The sequence below is a fragment of the Protopterus annectens genome, chromosome 6.part0 (assembly GCF_019279795.1).
Source record: "Protopterus annectens isolate FY-2018-M chromosome 6.part0, PAN1.0, whole genome shotgun sequence".
In the NCBI taxonomy this organism is placed as follows: domain Eukaryota; kingdom Metazoa; phylum Chordata; order Ceratodontiformes; family Protopteridae; genus Protopterus; species Protopterus annectens.
In genome coordinates this window covers 438,597,741-438,620,933 of record NC_056737.1, presented here as the reverse complement: position 1 = coordinate 438,620,933, position 23,193 = coordinate 438,597,741, and the positions used below count along the sequence as shown (strand labels likewise).

The 23,193-nt window shown below is 40.8% G+C and overlaps 1 protein-coding gene across 2 annotated transcripts in view; it reads right to left on the bottom strand.

Moving 5' to 3' along the window:
• Nucleotides 1–23,193, bottom strand: part of BAHD1 (bromo adjacent homology domain containing 1) — a 790,414-nt gene that overhangs the window by 279,582 nt on the left and 487,639 nt on the right. For both annotated transcript variants that reach the window (XM_044074179.1, XM_044074177.1), the window contains exon 3: nt 10,925–12,604. In XM_044074179.1, the coding sequence (XP_043930114.1) occupies nt 10,925–12,587 (1,663 nt within the window). In that variant the 5' untranslated portion in view covers nt 12,588–12,604. The remainder of the gene's footprint in view (nt 1–10,924; nt 12,605–23,193) is intronic.

The window sequence follows — 23,193 nt, the reverse complement described above, 5'->3', positions numbered from 1 at the left end:
TACAAAATTTAATTCAGCAATGTAGAACAAGGATAGGCGAGCGCTTTCGCAGCCCAAAAGCCACTTCATCAGTGAGCTGTTCAGTTATTTCCTGATTAACGGTTTGCAACTGTAGAATTGTCAGCTCTACCTGCTGGTACTTGTTAATGGAAAGAAAGAGTAGCTAGTAGCAAGAAACAGCTCCTTTTAAATACTGAAAAACTGTCATTTTTAATGGTTTCCATTTTCTAGCAAGTTTTCATATTATAAGAATGTCTGCATCATAAATTAAGAATGTTGATCTATACTTCCACCTATATATAAAGAGGGAAATTATGTTTTAATAAATCTATAATATGATCAGTATGTTTTTGCATCTTCACCCAGCAAGTCACGATCACAGCGTTACAGTACTTGTATCTAAACTTTATCTTGTTACAACTTGAACCCTGGATACATTACATTCCAAGTACTTTCTTACTTTGTTTTATTCTGTTCTTCTTTTGGCTTTTCCCGGTCGCCACACAGGAACTCCGGTCCGCTAATGATTGCCAGTAGATTTTTACGGTGCCGAGGTGCCAGCTCGACGCCCAACCTTCAACGAAGGCACGCCCATTCACACATGTCTTTCGAATGCCACTCGACCGCGGGGAGGACATGCAGACTCCACACAGAAGGCACTCCAGCTGAGAACAGAACGGGAGAACCTCTTGCTGTGAGGCGACAACGCTACCACTGCGGCACTTTCTTACTTTAATTACTAGCATAAATAGCAGTCTCTGGTGAGACCCTCATCTCACATTTAAAAATCTAAGGTATTTGCATAAGAAACATCATGATTATTACTTAAAGGGGAAATGGTACAAAGTTCAGTGAAAATAAATGGGAAGTTCGATAATGCCCCCCCTGGCAGCCTTAGTATTGTCATGTTAAATATAACAATACACACTTACATTTATTCATTTAACAGCCACTGCACTTTCTCTTGACCCAAAAAATCAGGTAACTCAGAGTATGCAATCTGCTTTTCACATCCAATTTGGAAACAGATATAGGTTAAGGGACATATAGGTTCATAGGTAGGTACTAGGCTATTAGCTCTACGGCCTATACAAGCCTAGCAAAAAGGTACCCTGGCTTTCGCCACCCAAGGAAATTATTTTCCTGTGCCCCTGTCATGTGTAATCCGAGGTAAGTGAAACACAGGCTCTAGCATGCTCTTCCAGCTACCAGTGTGGTTAAACCTAAACTTAGAATATGTAAAATCTGTCTATGTGGGACAACTGTCCCTATATGGAAGGGTACCTTCCCTTTTGGTAAGTGTATATGGTTTTGTGCTTTTGCTGCAAGTTAAAAGGCATTGGGGTTTCAAAACGTGATTTAGTTTTCTTGGTTCTTGAGTGTTTTTAAGGACACACAAGGTCTAAAAAAAATGTGCCACAGGTTGCAGAGACGTGAAAGCAAATGCATACTAGATCAGCATGCCAAATATAAATGTGCGCATGTAAGTTGCAAGCTGGAAACATACTAAAAAGACCTGTCATGCAGAATATATGACAACAGTTTAACAGAATGAATCCTTTATCAAGTTTTTCATGAAATGTCAATAGCACTGCAGGTACGTATAGACAAAAGCAATGGCACTGCAGGTATATTAAATGTAGGGTGCAAGTAACAATTCTACAGGAGACATTTGGACTGACATTAGCATGCAATTTTGGCAAAGAAAGGAGTTTAGAATGCATATTCAGCAAATTATTAGGAGCAAAGGAAGGGCTCCAATAATAACATAAGGTAATAAGAAGGGGTTACTGTCAGAGAATGAAAACAATACTGGTATGTATTTATATTCTACCTAAAACTATTATGGAACTTAAGAGAATTTTAGGAGAAATAATTTGCTTTCAGCAGGAAACAGGGCTACTGTTAAACTATTTAACTTCAGATACAAAGTCCAGGGTTTGATTCTGACCTTTGATTACTGACTACGTTTCTAGTAGTTTGTAGACTGATAGTCTAGTATTTACTTATTTATCTAAGAAGCTAAGACAAAGTGACAATCAGTGTCAAAACAAACTTTTTTTTGGGGGGGGGGGGTGGCATAATCCTAAAGGTCTTAACCTCGCAGATATAAGATACAGGGTTTGATTCTGACCTCTCTGGTTAATGACTAAGCTTGTAATAGTCTGTAGACTGATACCCTGGTATTTACCTATGAATATTAATCATGGTTGGGAATTGGAACCTGGTTTGCAATAGTGAGTATGTATATCAAAGGAACCTAGAAAGGACAACTAAAGAGGGTAGAGTTCTGAAGACATACATTAGAATATCTGAAATGGAGAATGTGAATTTACTAGCCGGAGTTCAGACAGAATTTACATGTTATTCCACAAGGTATAATAACCAGGCTAGACTACACAGACTGCTACTTCATTGAAACCCTTGAAACATATCCGATAACTATTTCAGATCATGCACTGATAAAAAAAACTATGAATATGCTGGATAATGAAGTAAAAACTAGACACTGGTGCTTTCTCATTTAACTGTGAAAAGGACAGGAATTTAAAGAATGTACAGTGGAAATGATTAGAGTTATTACGGAAGATAGACATTTCTTCAGAAGGGTAGTTAGGGAGTGGGATAAACTGAAAACAGAACTTAAAAATATGGTAGAAATAAGACAAGAGATGTGGTAAGTTAGTAATATGAATTACTTACAAGGACTGTCAAAGGTTAAAGTAAGGCAGAAGGGGACTCTTACAGAACAAAAGGAGGAAAAATTGCTAAGTGCTAAAAGGAAAATAAGGAAGCATTCAAATATGCACAAGTTTAGAAAGAGTGCTGTTAACAGCTCCAAAGCACAAAAACGTTTAGCACAGCGATATAGGAAACAAAGTTGAAAGGGTTGTTCCCAAACACAGGGAGCCAGAGGCAAGAAAAGTAACCACAGATCCTATACAGGTATATAAAGCAGAGGAATGGGGGGGGGGGGGAGGCATAAATGGAAATATTTATGAAAAAATTAACTATGCCAAGGTTAGGGGAAGATGATGGTCAACAATTAATTGCTAAAATAGGAAGGGATGAGGATGGTGATGTAAAAATCAATCAATATGGAATTCTCCAGAAACAGATGTCATTCCTGTGGAAGATTGGAAATTAGGAAGAGGAGAAATTGATGAAGATCGTGAAGATTCTTTAACAATATTTTAAAAGGAGGGACAGTACCAGCATCTTGAGAGAAAGCTGCATGGTAGCATTACCCAAAGACGGTAAACACCCCTCCACCCAACTTCATATAGACCTTTTTCAATTTTAAACCTTGAGTACAAAATGGTTGTCTATACTAGCTAAAAGAATGCAAAAGTGTTGACAAAATTTATAGATATGAATCAATATAGTTTTGCGAAGGGGAGACAAACATTTGACAACATTAAAAGAACAATGATGAAGCAGAGGGAAGCAAAGTACAAGACACTGTTGGCAGATCTTGAAGCTAAGAAGGCATCTGATAGTCATTTTATAAGTATGGCAGTTGTAGCACTTGTGCTCTCTGACAGAATAACAGAGAACTGGGATAACAGATGAAGAAGTTAGAAGTATAAGGCAGGTGGATTCCTCTCAGCCACGCTGTCTCTGAACAGAGGAACCAGGGAGGGTTGCCCTTTTTCCTACCCAGCAGTCAAAACTTTAGCTCTAGATGAATGCCACTGCTGAACTGACACCTCAACCGCATATATAAAATGGGAAAAGGCATTGCGGGAGGATTGATTTGTTTTATACTTACAGCCACTGACAAAGAAAATACAGACTCACAAACTGAAGGATATAACTCTTACACATGAATAGAGTTTTATTCACAGATGACAATGTCATGTACTTGACACACTCACAAAAGGACATTTAAGTGTTGTGGAACATTTTGAAAAAGATTTCATGTCTTTTCCTGATGTAAAATAAATGAAAATAAAACTTATTTATCCACAGATGAATTGGTTCAGCATGATTGATAACTATGGGGATAGGTATATGAATTAAAAAGGATCATATTAAGGCAGCTAAGGAAATATGTGGCAAGAGACTAAACAAAAAACAATAAAACAAATGACAAGCTGCAAGCTCTTGCTTATGGATGTGGACAGTGAGATACAAGCAGCAAAATGTTTCTAATCCTTCAGTTTTATGCAAGGGTCAGGCATATTTTCATCAACCAAAGGAGAAGTTGTAGACCATATTTATTAAAGTTTGAAGGAATGTATTTGGTAGGGAGATAGTGGGATAAATTGATTCTACCTATACAACACGGTGGTTTGGTATTACCTGATTCGAAGAATACTGTAGACTTGCATAATTAAGGCTCATACACAACACAAATAGAATTTTATAAGTCAAAGTGGAAAGGGGTGATGATGGAGGGGGGATTGAAAAAGTAGGGAGATTGTGGGATTTTGGATGCAGGCCCAAATGACAACCATAAAGGATATTATAGTTAAAGGGTCATAAAACTTTCTAAGGACCAACAATACAGGAATAAAGAAAGGCAATTTTACCATCAGAGGTGACTGCAAGTAGGGGTAAAGAAAACAGGCAAGGGGGCTGGTATTTACTGGAGAAAATTAACAAAAGAAAGATATAGGAAGCAAATAACTATGGAGGGAATGATAACACAGTGGGATGAGACCAATCAGAACGAGACTGTCTTCCCTACCAGAGATTGATGACAGTATATATTCCACAATTATCTCCACCTCCGACAATATCACCCACCTTCACACCCTCAACCAAGAATCCCTGCACTCTGTTAAAAAAAGGTCAACTTCCAAACAATTGTTACCTAACCCAAAGAAAACTCGCTAAATCCCTCCATCATAAAGCTACCTTTAATGTCTCCTCCCTCAACACTATCATCTCTGTTGAACCTCACACCAAATTGCTATGAGTTATTATCGATGACCAACTAATGTTCGATCTCCATATTCAGCAGTGCATTAAAAAGACGTCAAAAGTCAGGCTTCCTATTACAGGCATAAAAAATCCCTCACAAATGATGCTAGGCGCTCTCTTGCACAAGCCTTCCTACTCCCCACCCTTCTCTATGTTGCCCCCATTCTCACTACCATCCAACCTGGTCTGTCTAAACTGGAACTCACCTATAACAAAACTCCAAGATTCGCCGATAACCTACCCTACCACTCTCACCACTGCCAAGCCTTGAAAACCTGCAGTGGCTAGAATTTCATTATCAAATCCAATTACCCCCAGCTTCGCCTGGCTCACTCTATCTTACATGAACCATCCTCCTCTCTCTCCACACTCATCCAGCTTTATACACCCAACCGGGCCCTCCGTAGTAGTCAACTACATCTTCAAGTGTATATGCCCAATAAAAACACTGGTAAACTCCTGTACAGCTACTTAGTAGCAAATGCTTGGAATAAGCTTCCACAAACTGTTAGGCAGACCTCTAACTCAAACTCTTTCAAAACTACTCTAAAGGATACTCTCTGTTTATCATGGACATGCTTATGCAATGACCCTACATAATTCCACCTCCCCTCCTTTAATACTACTGCAGCAACCATTTCTGCGTCCTCTCTGTCTCTGCTTCAAAAATCTACTAATAGTCTGTAGTTCTTACTCCATGCTGGAAACTGGCTATTGCCTTGTGATTATCTCCTGTATGATTTTAACATTTAGAATTTAGTAGCTCTTTTTGTCCTGCAAACCTGACAAAATGTTCTGTATTTCTGCTCATTTTTGTACATAGCTCTGCTTACTACGGTACACAGTGCTGTTGTTTATTCTGCTTACTATTGTACATAGCTGTGTACTCAGTTTATCTTGCTTACTACTGTATGTAGCTGTGTACTCAGTGCTGTTGTTTATTCTGCTTACTACTGTAGGCAGCTGTGTACTCAGTGTTGTTTATTCTGCTTACTACTGTATGCAGCTGTGTACTCAGTGTTGTTGTTTATTCTGCTTACTACTGTACACAGCTATGTACTCAGTGTTGTTTATTCTGCTTACTATTGTAGGTATGTATGCACTATACTCTATGATGTTGAATTTACTGACGATTTATAGCATGTCTTATCTTACTCCTAGGAGTACTCTAGTTCTAGAATTCTTAGTTTAGTTATTATTTCTGCTACATGACTTTTTATGTTGATAATTAATTTTTTTTTTTTTTTGGAGCTTTTCTCCTCGGGCTTCCGCTGAAAAGGGGCTACATGTCCAGTCAGACTAACCCGGTTAACAAATGTCAAAATAAATAAATAAAAATAAATAAGTAAAAAGGAAGGCGAGTAAAAAGTGAAAGACCAGATCTTGAGTTTTTAGCAAAGTCTAGGACAGATGCTGTGGTTAAAAAGGAATAATTAGTAGGGAGTATACAATACTGCATAACAACTTTAAGAATCAAACTAGAGAGGTTAGAAAAGATTTGAGAGAGAAAATGGCAAGGTCATACACAAAGCAACACTGGGATGTGCGTAGCTCCCAAGTATGCAATAAATTCTCAAAGGTTTACAATTTTTGCATGGAAGTGTTTCCACAGGTATTTTTATACTCCAATTTGACTTTGGCAAATTTTTTGACAGACAACGATTGCTGAAAGAATGATGAGAGAGAGAGAGGTGGACTGGGAAAGGTTTTTGGGAATATAAGAATTTGTTAGATTTTAAACATTCCCCAAAGAATACTTTGTCAGAAACATTAGAACAAATTATTTTAGCCAAGGAAATGATGCTTTTGAGCTAGGTATAGGATCCAAATTACCTACACATAGAAAGAGAAGATAAAATGCATCTGGCTGCCAAAAAGATATCACTAGGACAGAATATTCTAAAGAAGATAAAAGTATTGAAGGTGGGATATTTAGAAAAGGGAAGGAGCAAATTATGCAGAAATAAATGGAACATGTGAGAATACATACAGAAAAATGTTCAGGAGGAGTGAAATTTAAGTGAAGGCACGACTTGAGCAATTTCTGTAATATTGGAGAGTATGAAAACTGTTAAGAAAACATATGCATAATGCGTGAAACTAAGGAAAATATGTACAGGGGGTTGTTTTCTTTCTACGACTACTTGTTCCCATATTGTCATTTAAATATTGTAACTTTAATAAGAGAGTTTAACAAAAGATGTGAATTGTGCTAGCAGTAGAATGAGAGGGTGCAGTCTGTTTTTTGGGCATAACTCATCCAGCACTACATTGCAGACTCTCTCACTAGCCTTCCCAGTAAATGATTAATCAAAAGTCATGCGGTTCAGTTTGCTCAACCACTATCATGGAAAGGAAGAATGGTTCTCGAGAAAGAGATCAGGCTTGTTCCTTTTTCTCTAAGATAGTGCAAGCTATAAGTTAATACATACAAGTAACAGGCAGTGTGTGTGTGTGGGGGGGGGGTCTCCCACATAGTGAGGGTGTTGGTGGGCTTGGCTCCCATGCAAAAATGCTTATTTTAGCAACTATATACAAATAAGTTAGTTAAGAGGTCAGTATCACAGCTTGCTAGCTTACAGATGGAAAGGGCACTGTCAAAAACTTAAACTCGACTGGGTTGACCCTGAAGAGATCGATATCAACAAAATACCACATTCAAAACAGACAAATAGGAAATTATAGTACTATGGGCACTCTCCTTAGCTGGCAAGGTGATGCCATCCATAGCCTGTTCTGGTATGAGATACAGGAACTAGATGTCTCTGTAGAACACTGCCAAGATGGCACTTAGGAAAGAAATCTCAGCAGTTATCACTCTAGCCAGTCCATCATTGTATTAACATACACTCCTATGGCAAAACGTCAACATAATACTTAAAAGTTGGATGTGATGAAGCACCTGTGTACAAAAGCACTTATCCACTATTTTCTTGTCCTATAAAGTGTATATGCTTTTAGCCGTGGTGGTTGGTCTGTTTTGTTTTACTTTGATAATTAAAAGTTCTCAAAGAACATTTAAAACAGCAAAGCAATAAAACTGCTGCAAGCACTGGCAAATAACCAGTATGTGCTTTGTCAGCTGTGATGAAGAATTAATCAGCACCCATCCTAAAAATGGAGTCAGCAAAACCAATGGTGTTAACGGCAGCAAAACTAATCACTCTTCAGTTCTACGGCAGGAGCATCCTGATCAGTTCTACAGCACGAGCATCCTCATCATCGGTTATACTTCTAAACAGCATCATCTTAAACAAGTAGAAAGCTATTCAGCAAAATTAAAGCATACAGACAACAAAAATGCTTACGAATCGTTACCCAGACGCTTAAAAATGGCCTCATCCATCACAGGCCTCCCATAACCTTACCTCACCAACAATTCTTATCAGAGGCATGTTTTTTTTACTCAAGAGGAAAGCTTAAGCCAATCCTCTGCCTAAAGCTGGCAACAGAAACAAATTAGACAAAAACAGACTTTACCCATTTTGTTTTAGTCGAGTATTTCAGTGCTTAATCAAGTAATTGTGGTAAATGACCCAAGAAAGATAGGACATGGTATAAGCAGAACTTACTAGCTCGTGAAGAATTATAAACTAGAAATATATCAGATGATGCTTTAGTGATAATATAAAAGGAACTACTTAACTTAGAGAGGTCTTCTAAATTGTGGGTGATACTGGTGGCGGTGTGGAAGGAATGTATACACCCCCACCATTCTAGGTGAGAAATATGGATGTTGACACCAATTTGTTAAGCTCCAATAATACAACTCTTGGTAAGCATACCCTGTACACTAAGGAAGCCTGCCAATTTCCACCTGGACGTTCTGTGCCAGTTTTCTAAAAATCAAATGCCACCTGCAGGAACCATTTAATATAATGAAAACCATGGATCATCACCTAGAGGAAGACACACAAGTTCAAGGATGTACCTGACAACAAACAGAGGAAGAAAATGTCAGAAAAGAAGACTTCCTGTCCTCGGGACTACCTTCCTCTTCTGCATTACATTTCATTTTCTGTGGAGTATTAAGAAATGCAAAATTTTCCTCACTGCCCTAAAAGCAGAACTGTACTTTATAAGGAAAACATGGCCAGCACACACAGTGCATGAATGAAGTGTGAGATGTGTGCATTAATGTAAGAATGCTAACCAAAAGCTGCTATAAGCCTGGCTCTATGGCACAGAGGAAGAGAGTGATGAATGTGACTCAGGTGTCCCGAGGTTCATTTAATTGCCCTGGCAATGGAGGAGATGGCAAAACCAAGAAGGCAGGGGGACAAGTGAAGGGGTATGTCCCACTCACCTCTCCTAGAGGGTGCAGAGGGTTGTACAAACTAGCAGGCATACATAGCTGATGTGATTTCCCTGGTGAAGACCAATGAAACTACTACTTATGCTTATTGGGGAGGGCAGAGCTGCTTCGATGGAACAATCTTTGTGGAAGTGAGGGGAAATCGTCCATGGGCAGCCCTGTGTATGCCCCCTCTTGGTATTAAGAGTACATTTAGTAAGAGCGTCATAAGTAGAAAACCTATAACTATCACATGGCTGTCTAAATTAAGGCCCCTCCTGGTTGATGGTATGGAATAAGCAGGCTGATAATCCAGGGGTCACCTGGCTTTAGAAACCAGTTGGGGGAAGGGGGAAAAAGGTGCCAAAAAAGCTGCAATGAGTGAGTTCTATCTGACAGATGAGTTGCAGGCTATTCATACGATGACAAAAGAATGAGCTATAACAACTCCATCATCATGGTGTTAGGGGCGACTCTCCACCAACAATCTAATACAGAAGAAAAAAAAAAAACACTGAAGGTGTTTGTAAAGGCAGGGCTGTAGAAGTCTGGAACAACTGCAGAAGATTAGACCATCAAAAATCAGCAAGGGAAGGGCAGCAGCTATAAGTGAGACCAGCAGCCCTTGATAAGCAGAGCACATGTCTTCTTCTACCCTTAATGTTCATGTGTGCACACACATGAAAGACACCAAACTCTGAAGGATGATGACATTAAATGGAGCCACAAGAGTAAAAGAACAAGAAACCATTACAAATGATCCAGATCGTTTATTTTCAAAAACTAAACTATTCTGTTCAAATATTGGCCAAAGTACACATACAGCAAGCCAATTGCAGGCACCCACCACTAATCATGGAACGCCTCTGAACAACAGGCTTCTGCTACAGACGCATCATCACCACAAAAAAGTGGTCACCGATCAATGGCAAAAGTCATATCTGAAGCAGAACTGATGCAAAATGTAAATCAATGTGAACCAAGAAGCATCAAGAATTCCGCCCTTAAGTAAGCGATTTGTCACACCATGTGATTTACTTTTGGTTGATCTCACTCCTCAGCTGTCAGGAAACACCAATATTAAGTCTGTATGAAGACACCCGTGTGTCACAGAATACACTGGAAAAAATATGAAAATGTGCTTTGGCTTGCAGAGGCACAGCTATTAAGTTGCAACACTCTGTATTGCAAAACAAACACAGAACGGCAAAATTCGGTAGCGGGCAATGGTTAATGCTGCTACCTCAGTGCCAGGTTCTTTGGTTCAGTTCCTAGCTGGGCTGTCATGTGTGCAGAGCTTGTATGCCCTCATTGTGTCTACATGAGATTTTGTTGGGATCCTCACAGTTTCCTCCATCTAAAAGACATGCCTTTAAGTTAACTGGTGATCCTCCAGTGTGTGTGTGTGTGTGTGCGCGTGTGTGTGTGTGTGTGTGTGTGTGTGTGTCAGAGAAAATGAAAATGAAATATGCATGCTGGTATCCCACCCAAAACTGGCTGCAAAGCATATTGCCTGCAAAGAAAGGCTCTGGCTCCCCTGTGAACATGAATGAGACAAAGCAGGTATTACAAATGAATGAAAAAATTCTTCACAGACTGCATTTTATTATACGACATATGAAAAAACTGAATCTGGCAACAGTATTACTTGTTCATTTTAATATTTTCCCAAGTGTGAATCACATCATAAAACTGTCTTACCTGTGTTGACTGTTACGTCATGAGGGCAACTGTTTCGTCCCATGTGCACAGTGCCTACTCTGCCAATTGGTGGGTGAAATATTCTATAGGATCCATAACCACTGATCCCGCCCAAGTCTCCAAAACAGTGTCTTGAGTTACAGCAGTGAAGATGAGAGAAAGGGCTGTCTGGAGTTGGGGGGTTACAAGTTACTAAGAGTCCCCCATGACTGTCTGGATGTGAAAATCCTACTCCTGGACAGAAGGAGTACTGCATCTGAGAAAATCCATTAACTGGTAGTCCACTATGATTGTAACGGAAATAAAGTCCATTTGCAGATATAAAGTCAGTAGATGCCAACTGGCAGCTGCAGTCTGCAATACTGCCCAGCATTGGTGTTGCAGTACACTGCAGGAATGGGAACGTCGGCTGCAGCATCTCCCTCTTAAGAGTGGGGGACAGCTTCCCTGGGTCTTTGTACTCTGGCTTGGTCAGTGAGGACCCCTCCATCAAAAGGGATAGTCGGTGGAGGTACTCCTCTGGGCTGTCTTGGCAGCGAGTTGGTGACTCATCTTTTACACTGCCAGTTCTGACTAGTAATGTAGCCGGGTCTAATGAATCTGTGTGCCTGAAGGGCTTTTCAGGATCCCCATGGGGCTCAAAGTAATCATCTGAGTTCACAGTTGGGGTCTCTCTGTTGACCTGGACACAGTTCTTGTTTCTGCCCCACTTCACCCGGGTCTTGGTGGCAGTGGAAGGCTCTTCTGCCTTGCCATCACCATCTGATTTAAGGCGTCTCTTTACTCTATAGTTCCTTTCATTACTCAGTTTCAGAAGTGCAACAGCATTAAGGCTGGCTAACCGTTTGGGGACAGGCTGGTAGATAAGATCATTATCTTGCTTCTTTTCCGTCTGAGCATCAGTGCTACTACATGCCCCCACAGAGATCTCATCACCTACTAAAGGATCAGAATCCCCTGCCAAACATATGTCATTACTCCCAGGTTTACTTATACATCCCAAGGAACTAGCTGCTTTGGAGCATGATGACTTGTTACCTTTAATAAGGAAATTCCTAGTATCACAATCCCCATTTATTTTGGCACAGTCTTTCCGCTGACGCTTCATAGATAATGAGCTTTCCTTCCTTTCAAATAAGACACAATTTACAGCCTCAGCATTTAAAGATGCCAGCCTTCGCTTCCTTGGTTCTAACGTGATCATCTCCTCACTACTCCACTTTCTACAATACATGTTTGAGATGCCTGCCCTAGCCTTTTCATTGTTGCCCATTGTCATGCAGCCACCTTTAGCCCTTAGGTTCCCAGAACAATGTACGTAGCTCAACTTATCCCTCCAAGCATGGGGGCTCCTGCTGCTGTAGTACTGAGTATCTGTAGCGTCTGACCGAGTCACATTTTCAAGCCGCCTGAGACGCACGGAGCATGACTTGTCGTCCTGTGCAGATGTTAAGCGCTTCCTTAAGGGATACCTCTTTTGGATTCTGTGCAGCAAGTCCCGCTTGAGCTTCAATTTTTCAGTAGCACCCCTGCCAGTTCCCGCCTTGGAGCATACCGGCGGGGTTTTGTCCATTGTTTGACCATCAGTGCAGACCAAGGAGGGCTCAATGTAGTTGATGTGGTTTTTCAACAAAAATATGTTTTTCTTCCGAGCGTGGGTCATAGGATCATCATATGAACCTGTAAGGGGGAAATAAAGAAAACCTGTTAAAACATGCACAACTCTGTTAAAGTATTTACTCAATTCTACAGAATAAAACTAAAAACAAAACTGGCATTTACTTGTTTCACTGAAATACTTCATGTAAAGAGAAGAAAAAGTTACAGTACAGGTATGTATGCATATACATCCGCTATTTAATTTAAATTTATATAAACTTTTTATTGACTTTTTATTAACTATTTTAATTATTTTATTTCAGTCTTCTTTTCTTTCCCCTCTTTACACAAGCAATCTCCTTTTACCATCTCCCCCAGCTCCTACATCCCTGTAATTACTAAGCTGTTAGCAAAATATGCATTAGGTTGCACCTCTTAAGTGTAAGCTTCCTAATATGTATTGGCTCCTCAGTATTTATTTTGTAATGATCCTTTACTAGTCTGCATCAACTGTAATGTTCATCACTAGTCTGTACTGTTTGTAATGCTTGCTCTAGTCTAGAACACTTGTAAAATTATAATCTATAAACTATTGTAACCTTGACTGTTTTGGAGCTAAAACCTATTGCAACCTTGATTGTTTTGGAGCTTTTCTCTCCAGGACTCCACTGAAAACGGGTTCATATTGGCCCAATGGACTATCCTGGTAAACCAACTGCAAATAAATAAATAAAATAAATATTGCTATACAATGTTCTGCATACAGTGTAAAGAAGAACTCCCATGCGTGAGGAATATTTGCCTCTGCCTGGCAAACCTCTGTCTTACTGCTACGTCATGGTCTGTGATTCACTGAATATTCCTCAGTACAGCGATATGAATGCAAGACTTTTAAAGAACTCCCTAAAATTTTAGCCAAGCACCCACCCCCCACAAACACACACTTGCACCACTTTTGGTTTCTCTCTTCAAAATCCTATACTACCGTCTTAAAAAAAAATAAATAAAGAACTTAAATCTGGAAGATCTGTCTCTGTCAAACACATTTTACACTACTACTCACTTTGCCCGTCTCTTAATACACTGCGAAAACTAAGCAAAGCAGTAAGATCTTTGATAGTTTTATGAATTAAAGCATTACTGTGGCACTTGCTGTTTTTATTATTAATATTTACTCGGCTATCACTTGCTAGTCCCAGACTTAAAATGCTTCAGTTAGTTTAGTTTATTTTTGCCTGTGTTCAAATATATGTGCAGTGCAAACTTTACAACTCAAAATTTTGGATATACGTAATGTTTTTTCTTTCGGCTTTTCCCGGTTAGGGGTCGCCACAGCGGAACTCCGGTCCGCTAATGATTGGCAGTAGATTTTTATGGTGCCAAGGTGCCAGCCCGACGCCCAACCTTCAACGAAGGCACGCCCATTCACGCATGTCTTTCTAACGCCACTCGACCACGGGGAGGACATGCAGACTCCACACAGAAGGCACTCCAGCAGAGAATCGAACAGGAGAACCTCTTGCTGTGAGGTGACAACGCTACCGCTGCACCACCGTGGCTTTTTCGATATACATAATATACATACCAAAGTCGCCCTTACAACACAATGTGAAGCAAAGGTAAGTAATGCCAAGACAGTCAAAATATGGGAAAAAAAATCAATACAAGTCCAGGCACAGCAATGGAGGCATTCAGGTTATAAGTCTATAGGTTGGTACTGGGCTATCTGCCCAAAGGCATATATTAGCCCAGCCACGTTGTGCGGTATTCACCACCCCTTTAGTAGTTCCCTAGACCCTTGTACTAGCAGCTAGTACCCTTGGCCCCTATCTAGAGTGCTGTTGGTGTGATCCCGGTGTGAACTTTCTGTTACCCATCCACTCATCAAGGTTCCTCTTGAAGAGTGATAGTGATGGGCTCTGTCTTATGTAGATCGGGACCCTGTTCCATAGTAAGGGAAGTCTCTGCGAAGGGAATCTATCCCTCCAGCATGTTCTATTCATTCTATTCATATGTTTACTTCCTAACAGACGTGTTTATATTCTTCAGTCAATTTCACATTTTTAAATGACATCGCACTCAACAAACACTTGGTACAGCTGTGTTTTAAACCAAGGCTGACTGGTTAATAACACCTCAAGTAACCCAAGTCATTTGCTTTCACAAATGTTCTGTACACTGTTATACTGGGGGTGGTGGGGGTTTGCAAATACAGTGCTGTGCAAAGCACTCCTCAACTGGGTGGTTCTGTAAATGTTTCTGCCATCACAAGCTGTGGCTAGATATATCTCCAAATGAAATGTTTCTGCATTTAAGTGAAAAAACATTTGGTTTTGAGGCATGTCTAGCCATATCATGTGACACTATGAAACTCTGAAATAGCACATAAATCAGACTAAGAGCAGTTATGCACAGCATTTTTTTATTTTTCCATACCCATCTATATAAAAGTTTTCTGATGAATAACAAAGTGAATCTAACCCACTTTGTAACAAAAACAGCAGCTAAGCAAATATTTCATGAGCCCATCCTGCCACAGCTGGCATCCCTCCAGTATGCAAGAGCTGTGTCTATCCCTTACTGCCACCCTTCCACAGCTGGCATCCCTCCAGTATGCAAGAGCTGTGTCGATCCCTTACTGCCATCCTTCCACAGCTGGCATCCCTCCAGTATACAAGAGCTGTGTCGATCCCTTACTGCCATCCTTCCACAGCTGGCATCTCTCCGGTATGAGCATCTTTCTTTATACCACACAGTTCATTATGCTTGTTTGCAACATGCCCCATTTATGCAAACTTTATACACTATCAAACATGCTTGTTCTGAGGATCAACACTTCATCAGCAGTTCAAGCTGGCCTATACGGATGAATAAACTTATTTAGGAGCTGGCCTGCTCATTTTCTCATTGGTTTTTCTGTAGAACTCAAGGACTTCTACATAAACTGCAATGCTGAAATTGTGTTCAGTTGCTGGTGGACAATCTGAAAAATAAATCACTGCAACTATTGAAGTTTTATACAGATTTCTCTGAAACCAGAATGACTGTTTGACCAGTCACTCCCCATATACATGATGTAGATTAATCGGGTGGCTCAGAAGCACAGACTCTGTGCTCCTATTTTCCAAGAAGCCTCAAAGCAGAATGTAGCATTACCTTTCCTCAACAGTACTTTTTATTGTTTATTAGCCAGGTAGGTAAATTGGTACTCAAACCTTTTTGGTCATGGCCCAAACCATAAGGCACAGACAGGTATGATAAAATGGTAGCACAATGAAACAAACAAAACTGTAACAAAAGACAACATGAACAATGCAGAAAATAAGGAATGAAAAAAATGACATATTACATTACTTCTGAGGAAAGAGTTACAAGTACTGTACAAGTCAGATGTAAAAGTGTCCAATACAGAATGAAGCTTCAAGTTTGTACACCAAAATATAAAATGAATCATGTTCAAGACCACATTACACATTAAGTATGGCACAATATTCCCATACATGCGACAGCAGTTACAATGTTTAAAATGACTAACCCAGCTGAGAAAATGAACAGGGACTGATAAATTATGTCTAAATTTTTAAAATGTTGCGCTAAAATATCTGTAATTCCCCATGGTCTTTAAAGTAGGAGCATTTGCACTTTTCATTGTTTAAGTTCTGATTTAAACAGTTTGCAATAAGTTACTTTTCAGATGTGCTGTGGAACAGCATTCCAATCCACAGGCATCGATAGTCTACACAAATATGTACAAGATTTTCAGAAAAGGGCCACCAGAATTCTACGTGTGTGTGTGTGTGTGTGTGTGTGTGTGTAAGTAACTGCAAGTGTGTGAAACATGCAAACATGTACGAGAGTCTGCATGAGTACGTGTCAGCATGCACAGCCTTTGCTTCCATCCCTGCATAACTCAACTGTTATGAAGAATGCATACCCCCTAACTATGCCTGGTTTTCTCTTGTACTTTTGTCCTATCATAAAATCTTAGATTTTCTGGTAAATCACTGGCAGTTACAGACAAGTCAATAATGCCAGGCATGAGAGTTTTGTACTTCTTACTGTTCAGAAAAGTTATGCTGATGTAAAATCTAGTAACCTTAAGTAAATTAGAGTAAATCATCCCTGACCCCTCCCCCGGTTTCTCCTGATTTTGTCCCTTCTCAAATTTTAGGTAAAATAGCCGAGGGCTACAGATATTCAGTAATGCTAATATTTGATTTTCATACTTACTGTTCAGAAAAATGCATGCTGATGCGCAGTATGTTCTTTTAACCTTTAAATTACACTAATTAAAAAATGTCCATGATTTTGTCCCCTGTTACTTATGATTATGCCCAGAATTCCTGAGCAAAGAAGTTAAAAGAAATGCTGGGACCCCACAAGATGTGTGGTAAAAGGATTTAAAAAAAAAAAAAAAAGGCATGTATATTCTACTGCAGGGAGTGCCTACTGTTACCACTGCCACAGTTTTATCTGGCTTCCACATACAGTCAAAGTATAACAGAAAAGGGAACGCCGCTCCTGAAGATCCACATTTCTGCAATTTGGATTATAAATGACTACTTGATTAGAGATTACTGAGAAAATATTGTGAAAAGTTGCTAAAGGCAACTGATCTCTGGCACTTAGAATGCACAGTAACAGGCAAGAGTTACACTCATTTTACATTATTATCAGAATCAAAACTTGTCGCCTCACAGTAAGACGCTGTCCGGTTCGATTCTCAGCTAGAGCGTCTTCTGCATGGAGACATGCGTGAATGGGCGTACCTTCGTTGAAGGTTGTGCGTCAGGGCTGGTAACTCGGCACGTAAAAATCAACTACCAATCATTGGCGGACTGGAGTTCCGCTGTGGCGACCCCTAACCAGGAAAAGCCGAAAGACTCAACATTATCAGAATCAAAACTGCTGCCCACTGCACACATTTACAGATTTCGTTTAATAGCACATATAAGGCAAAGATAGTCCTTATCAATACCAACCCTCAGAGAGCACTTCTTGCCTCCAGGAAGGGAACAAATTAGGATGGGGATGAATTTATGGTTGCCCATTTAATAATAAAGGTTTGCATTACATTTAAAGAGAGTGGGTGTTTCCCACTGTTTTATGATAACGAATTACAGAGACAGGGAAAACACAGAGCAAATTTCTCTCTCCATCATGCCTTGTTATTTGCTGATGGAGAATCAAGTCTTTAGAGTATTTGTGACACCAATTATTTTGTGTAGGCATAGGGAGGAAAAGGAAGGTTAAGTCATTAATAACAGAATGCAAGACACAAATCATCATACTCTGCTTTATCTAAGTATAGAGTTTCAAGTCAGTCTTGACAACCGAGGGTCTTTACTCTGGTGAACACTTTAGACAGAAATCTCTTGGGTTTTTGTAGCTTTCCGATGTGTGTGGACAGACTCATACAAAAGTGACACTGTATTCTATAAACAGTCTAATCAGAGCAGAGCACAGACGAAAGATAACTTCTCCTGACTTCGACGAGATTCCACTGGCCTACACAGGAGATTTGTTTGACTTACTACTGCTGTGTTGGTTACAAGGCATGGAATTCTGCAAGGCTGTTGAGATCTCGGACGACCATATCATTCTAAAGTGGGATCCAGCCTATAAATGTAAGCTGCTGCTGCCAGGTTTTACTTACCACATGTGACAATGCTACACTTCTTTTCATTTAACTTAAGCGCATTCCCTAATACAGCACTGATTTTTATGGTGGCGTCCTTGCTGGTGTCTACTGCAAAAAGGAGGAGAAAATCCATCTTGCAGTTGTTTTCAAATTTATTTATATGAATGTTTAGGTTAGCAGTATGGAAATCCAACAAGCAGGTAATGAGCAAAACAAGTCCCAGTAGTAAACCCTGCAAAAATGCCTCTAACCACTTTTTTGCTTTGCAAGGTGGCACCTAATAGTTTCTTTTCATGGGTTCAACCATTCAGCCAGTCTGCTACCTGTCTCAAAGCATAAGGGTCGAAAAGTATAGGCATTTAAGTTTATTTGGAATATGAATATTGGGAAGAGAGTCAAAGGTTCTGTCTAAATTTGGGTACACTGTACAAACTGCATGGCTGCTATCTGCAGCTTCAGTGACTTTTGTCAAAGGTATTTACTAAATTAAGCAGACATGCTCTCCTTTTGATAAAACCATATTGCTGTGCATTGTTTTTATATCAGAGTTTATGAAATTAGATATATATTACTAGAGCTCAGGGCTTTGCAAATTATAGCTATTAAGTTGATGGGGCCCCTTAATAGAGGGTTATAACAATCAATTAGAAACTAACCCTGTTTTCATGCTTAGTGCTTTTGGCTACATTATTGAAACCCATGCAGGTAGCATTTTAAGAATTAGACAATGTAGTTAAGACATGTCCCATAACATTCTTAAGGAAGGAAGGGGACTCAGGAATTTGTGTAAAATACAGTCGTGTCACACTTACCATAATTGTACATATTCAAGTAGATCTATGGTTGCAATACTGATCTTTGGGTCTTCCTGCCATACAGAAGCCCGCGACCACTGATCTTTGGGTCTTCCTGCCATACAGAAGCCTGCGACCGGCCAGATTGCCAGAGCTTTTGCATCGTCCTTAGGAGGAGGACACCAAAGGACCAACGTCAGGGCATCCACTGGCACCATGTTCAGGTCTTTCTGGAAGTGAACAAGCAGTATTATGCCAGAGGCCATGTGGCCTTCCCAGTTCTCAATTTCACAGTGCAAGTGAGATACATTAGGAGGAAGAGAGGGGATATCATCAAAGTATTTCTCCTCTCCCTTGCTCCTAACAGATAGAAGAAGGTGACAATTTATACTATAACATTGATTTACTCAAACATATACAGCTATGGTTAAGTGTGACACAACTATACTATGTTCTTCATAGCAAATGTTGAAGTACTAACTCTTAGGAAGACTCCCAAAGCTACCTGTTAGGTGGTAGGTAATTTGTTACCCCTTAGGAGAGAAGATTTTGCAAGATGGCAGTAGCAAACCCTGCTCTATCTCTAAAGGCAATGTTTTATAAAAGTGTGAACGGAGTTCCAAGTGGAAGTTTCTAAGACGGCCTGGGCAGGCATATCTTGGAGGAAGGCAGTGGTAGCTGCCCTGTGGTTGATGGAATGGGCTTTGACATGACCAGGTACAGGTTTTCCATGGTGAGCATAACTGGTTATCCATTTGGATATGGTTTGTTTGGAGACAGATTTGCCTTTCTCCCCTCTGCGAAAGTGACCAACAATTTCTCCCGTCTATTTGGGTGGTTGTCCTCTCTGGGTAGTACAGTACAGTTTTGTACCTACCATAAATGTAGATGTTAGAGTGCTAATACAGCTGCAGTAATCACAGATGGGTTCTCTGCCGTCAGGCGGGTCCTCGGTCGGCCGAATTCCAAAGTCTAGGTCCGGCGTCGGTTGTGGTCGCTTTCTTTCCTGACGTCAGTGCGACAGGGGTATATACACGACACAGCCGACGCCATTTTCTTCAGTCTTTCTTGCCCCAGATGTCAGGTGCCCCCAGAAGGAAGGCAATACATAAATTATATATATAATCATGCAATGCAATATAATCCAAAGATCAGTAGTTGCAAGCAAATACACCATAGAAGGATAACCCAATCAGGTTGTATGAGGAGGTGTTAGCCACTAGGTCTTTACCAAGAGGGAAGAGGAGGAAACCTGTACTGCAGCTGTATTAGCACTCGAACATCTACATTTATGGTAGGTACAAAACTGTACTATGTTCATCGTGCATACAGCTGCAGTAATCACAGATGGGTAGAATCCCAAAGCTACGCACAGGGTGGTAGGCACTAGGTGGAACTGGGGAGAGCCAGAATGCCCTGCAACACAGCAGTGGCAAAGCCTGCTCTAGTTTTGGAGTATAAAGGCAGGTGGTAGTGTTTTGTGAAGGTATGCACAGAACTCCAAGTGGCTGCCTCCAAAATATCTTTGGTAGGGACTCCTCTGAGGAAGGCTGTAGAGGTAGCTGTGGCCCTTGTGGAGTGGGATCTGATGCCTGTAGGAACAGATTTGCCATGAAAGGAGTAACAAAATCGTATGCGGTGGCCTATCCATTTTGAAATTGTCTGTTTGGAAATTGGCTTCCCTTGTGCTCCTACAGCATAGGACACAAAGAGTTGTTCCGATTTCCTGAAAGGCTTTGTTCTGTCCAAATAGTAACGTAGCTGTCTATGGATGTCTAAGGAATGTAGCAGCCTCTCCCCTTTGTTTTGAGGATTGGGGTAAAAGGTAGGTAAGTGTATGGCCTGATTTAAAGCTACCCTAGATACTACCTTAGGCATAAATGACGGGTTGGTTCGTAGGGAAACCCTGTCCTGATGGAAGATGAGAAAGGGCTGCACAGCCATGAGGGCTTGTAGTTCCGAAACCCTACGAGCTGAGGTAATGGCCAGAAGGAAAGGTGTTTTCCAGGACAAATATTGCAAATCTGTTGAGGCAGCTGGTTCAAAGGGAGGTAAAGTTAATTTTTCTAGAATGTAATTAAGATCCCAGGCTGGTATTGGTTGTTTCCTTGGAGGTCTTATATTCTTAGCCCCTCTGAGGAACTGTCTTAAGAGTGGGTGAGAGAATAAGGGTGGATCAATGTTGTATTCTGCAGAAATGGCTGAGGCATGAATTTTGATGGAGGAAAATGAAAGTCCACTGTTCAACAGCTCAGCTAGATACTGTAATATCCGAGGCAAATTCAGTTTTCTAGGATCCTGGCCTTTTTTCTCATTCCAAGCGCAAAACCGTTTCCATTTTGCGGAGTAAGCCTTTCTAGCAGATGGCCTTCTGGCCTCCAAAATGACATCCTGCACCTCTTTGGAAAGTAGGGTCTGTTGGGGTTTTAAGGAATTTTCCATGCAGTCAGACTGAGTGTTTTCAGCTGACTGTGAAGAGTTTTGTAGCTGTGCTGAGTCAGTAGAAGAGGCATTAGAGATAGGGTCCAGGGAGGAGTATGTGTTAGGCTCATCAGGAGTGGGTACCAGTGTTGTCTTGGCCAGTCTGGAGCACTCAGTATCATCTTCGGTCTGTCTGATCTTGCTTTCAAGAGCACCTTGGGCAGAAGAGGCAAAGGAGGGAAGGCGTAAACTGTCCGTGCTGCCCAACTGAAAGAAAGGGCGTCCACTCTCCAGGCCTTTGGATGGAAGGTCCTTGAACAGAACTTTGTCAATTGATGATTCCTGTGGGAGGCAAAGAGATCTATGTCTGGCCTTCCCCACGCTTGGATTATCTTTGTAAACACTTGAGGATGCAACTTCCATTCGTGTGGGTCGGTCATATTTCTGCTTAGATTGTCTGCCAGCGTGTTTTCCAATCCTGGCAGGTACTGTGCTTGAAGTTCGATTTGCCATTCCAGAGCCAAGTTCCAAAGTGACATGGCTAGCCTGCACAGGGGGTATGAATGTGTTCCTCCTTGTTTGTTTATGTACCACATTACTGTGGTGTTGTCTGTTCTTATCAATAATTGCCCTGGATGCAGGAGGTCCTTGAAAGCTGTAATTGCATTTATCACTGCTAGCATTTCCTTTTGATTGATGTGAAGGTGCTTTTCCTTTTGGGACCATTGGCCCTGAATGCACCTGTCTGTCATGTGTGCCCCAAGTAGTCTGAGGCGTCTGTTGTGATGACTTGATTTGCTAGAGACTTGCAGAATGGTAGACCTGTGTTTGTTTGGCATGCTTGGGCCCACCATAGAAATTCCTCTTGCAAGCATGGGATTATTGGTATTATTGTTTCCAAACTGTGGCTGTGTTGAGACCATAGGATTTAGGTACCATTGAAGTTTCCTCATATGCAACTTTGCACATGGGATTAGAAGAATGCAAGATGCCATGAAGCCCAGAGCCTGCAGGATTTTCCTTGCAGTAAGCCTGGTACAATTTGCTAGTATTTTGAAGTACTGAGTTAGTTGCCCCTGTTTTTCTGGCGTAAGATAGGCCTTCTGGGTGTTTGTGTCCAAGTTGGCACCCAGGAAAGTTATTTTCTGAGATGGTGTTAGCCTGGATTTCTCTTTGTTGACTGTGTATCCCAGAGAATTCAATAACCGTGTTACATAAGCCAGATGTTCCAAAAGTATGTGTTTGCTGTCCGCTTGGATCAGGCAATCGTCCAAATAAGGGTAAATTTGTATTCCTTGAAGTCTGCAGTAGGCAATTACTGATGCCAGGCATTTCGTGAATACTCTGGGCGCAGTAGATAAGCCAAAGGGCAATGCAGAGAATTGATAGTGGATTGAACCTGCAAGACATCTGAGGTATCTTCTGCAGCTTTGTCTGATTGGGACATGCAGGTATGCCTCCTTGAGGTCCAATGTTACCAGCCAAAAAGTACAGTTTTGTACCTACCATAAATGTAGATGTTCGAGGATCCACATTGCTGCAGTCCTAACTATTGGGTAGTCCGCTGTCCCAGTCGGCCCGAATACCAAAGTATATGGCTGGCGTCGGTCAGGGCGCATTAGACTGTCGTCAGTGCGTCAGGGTACTAATCGCATGACCCGACGTCATATCCTCAGTCTTTTCTTGCCCCAGATGTCAGAAGGCCCTAAAAAGACAAGGCCTAATATACCTACACCAAAAATATGTATAATATATACAAAATCATCAGCATATAACCTCACCTACACAACCACCCCTAAACACAGAGGGGAAGG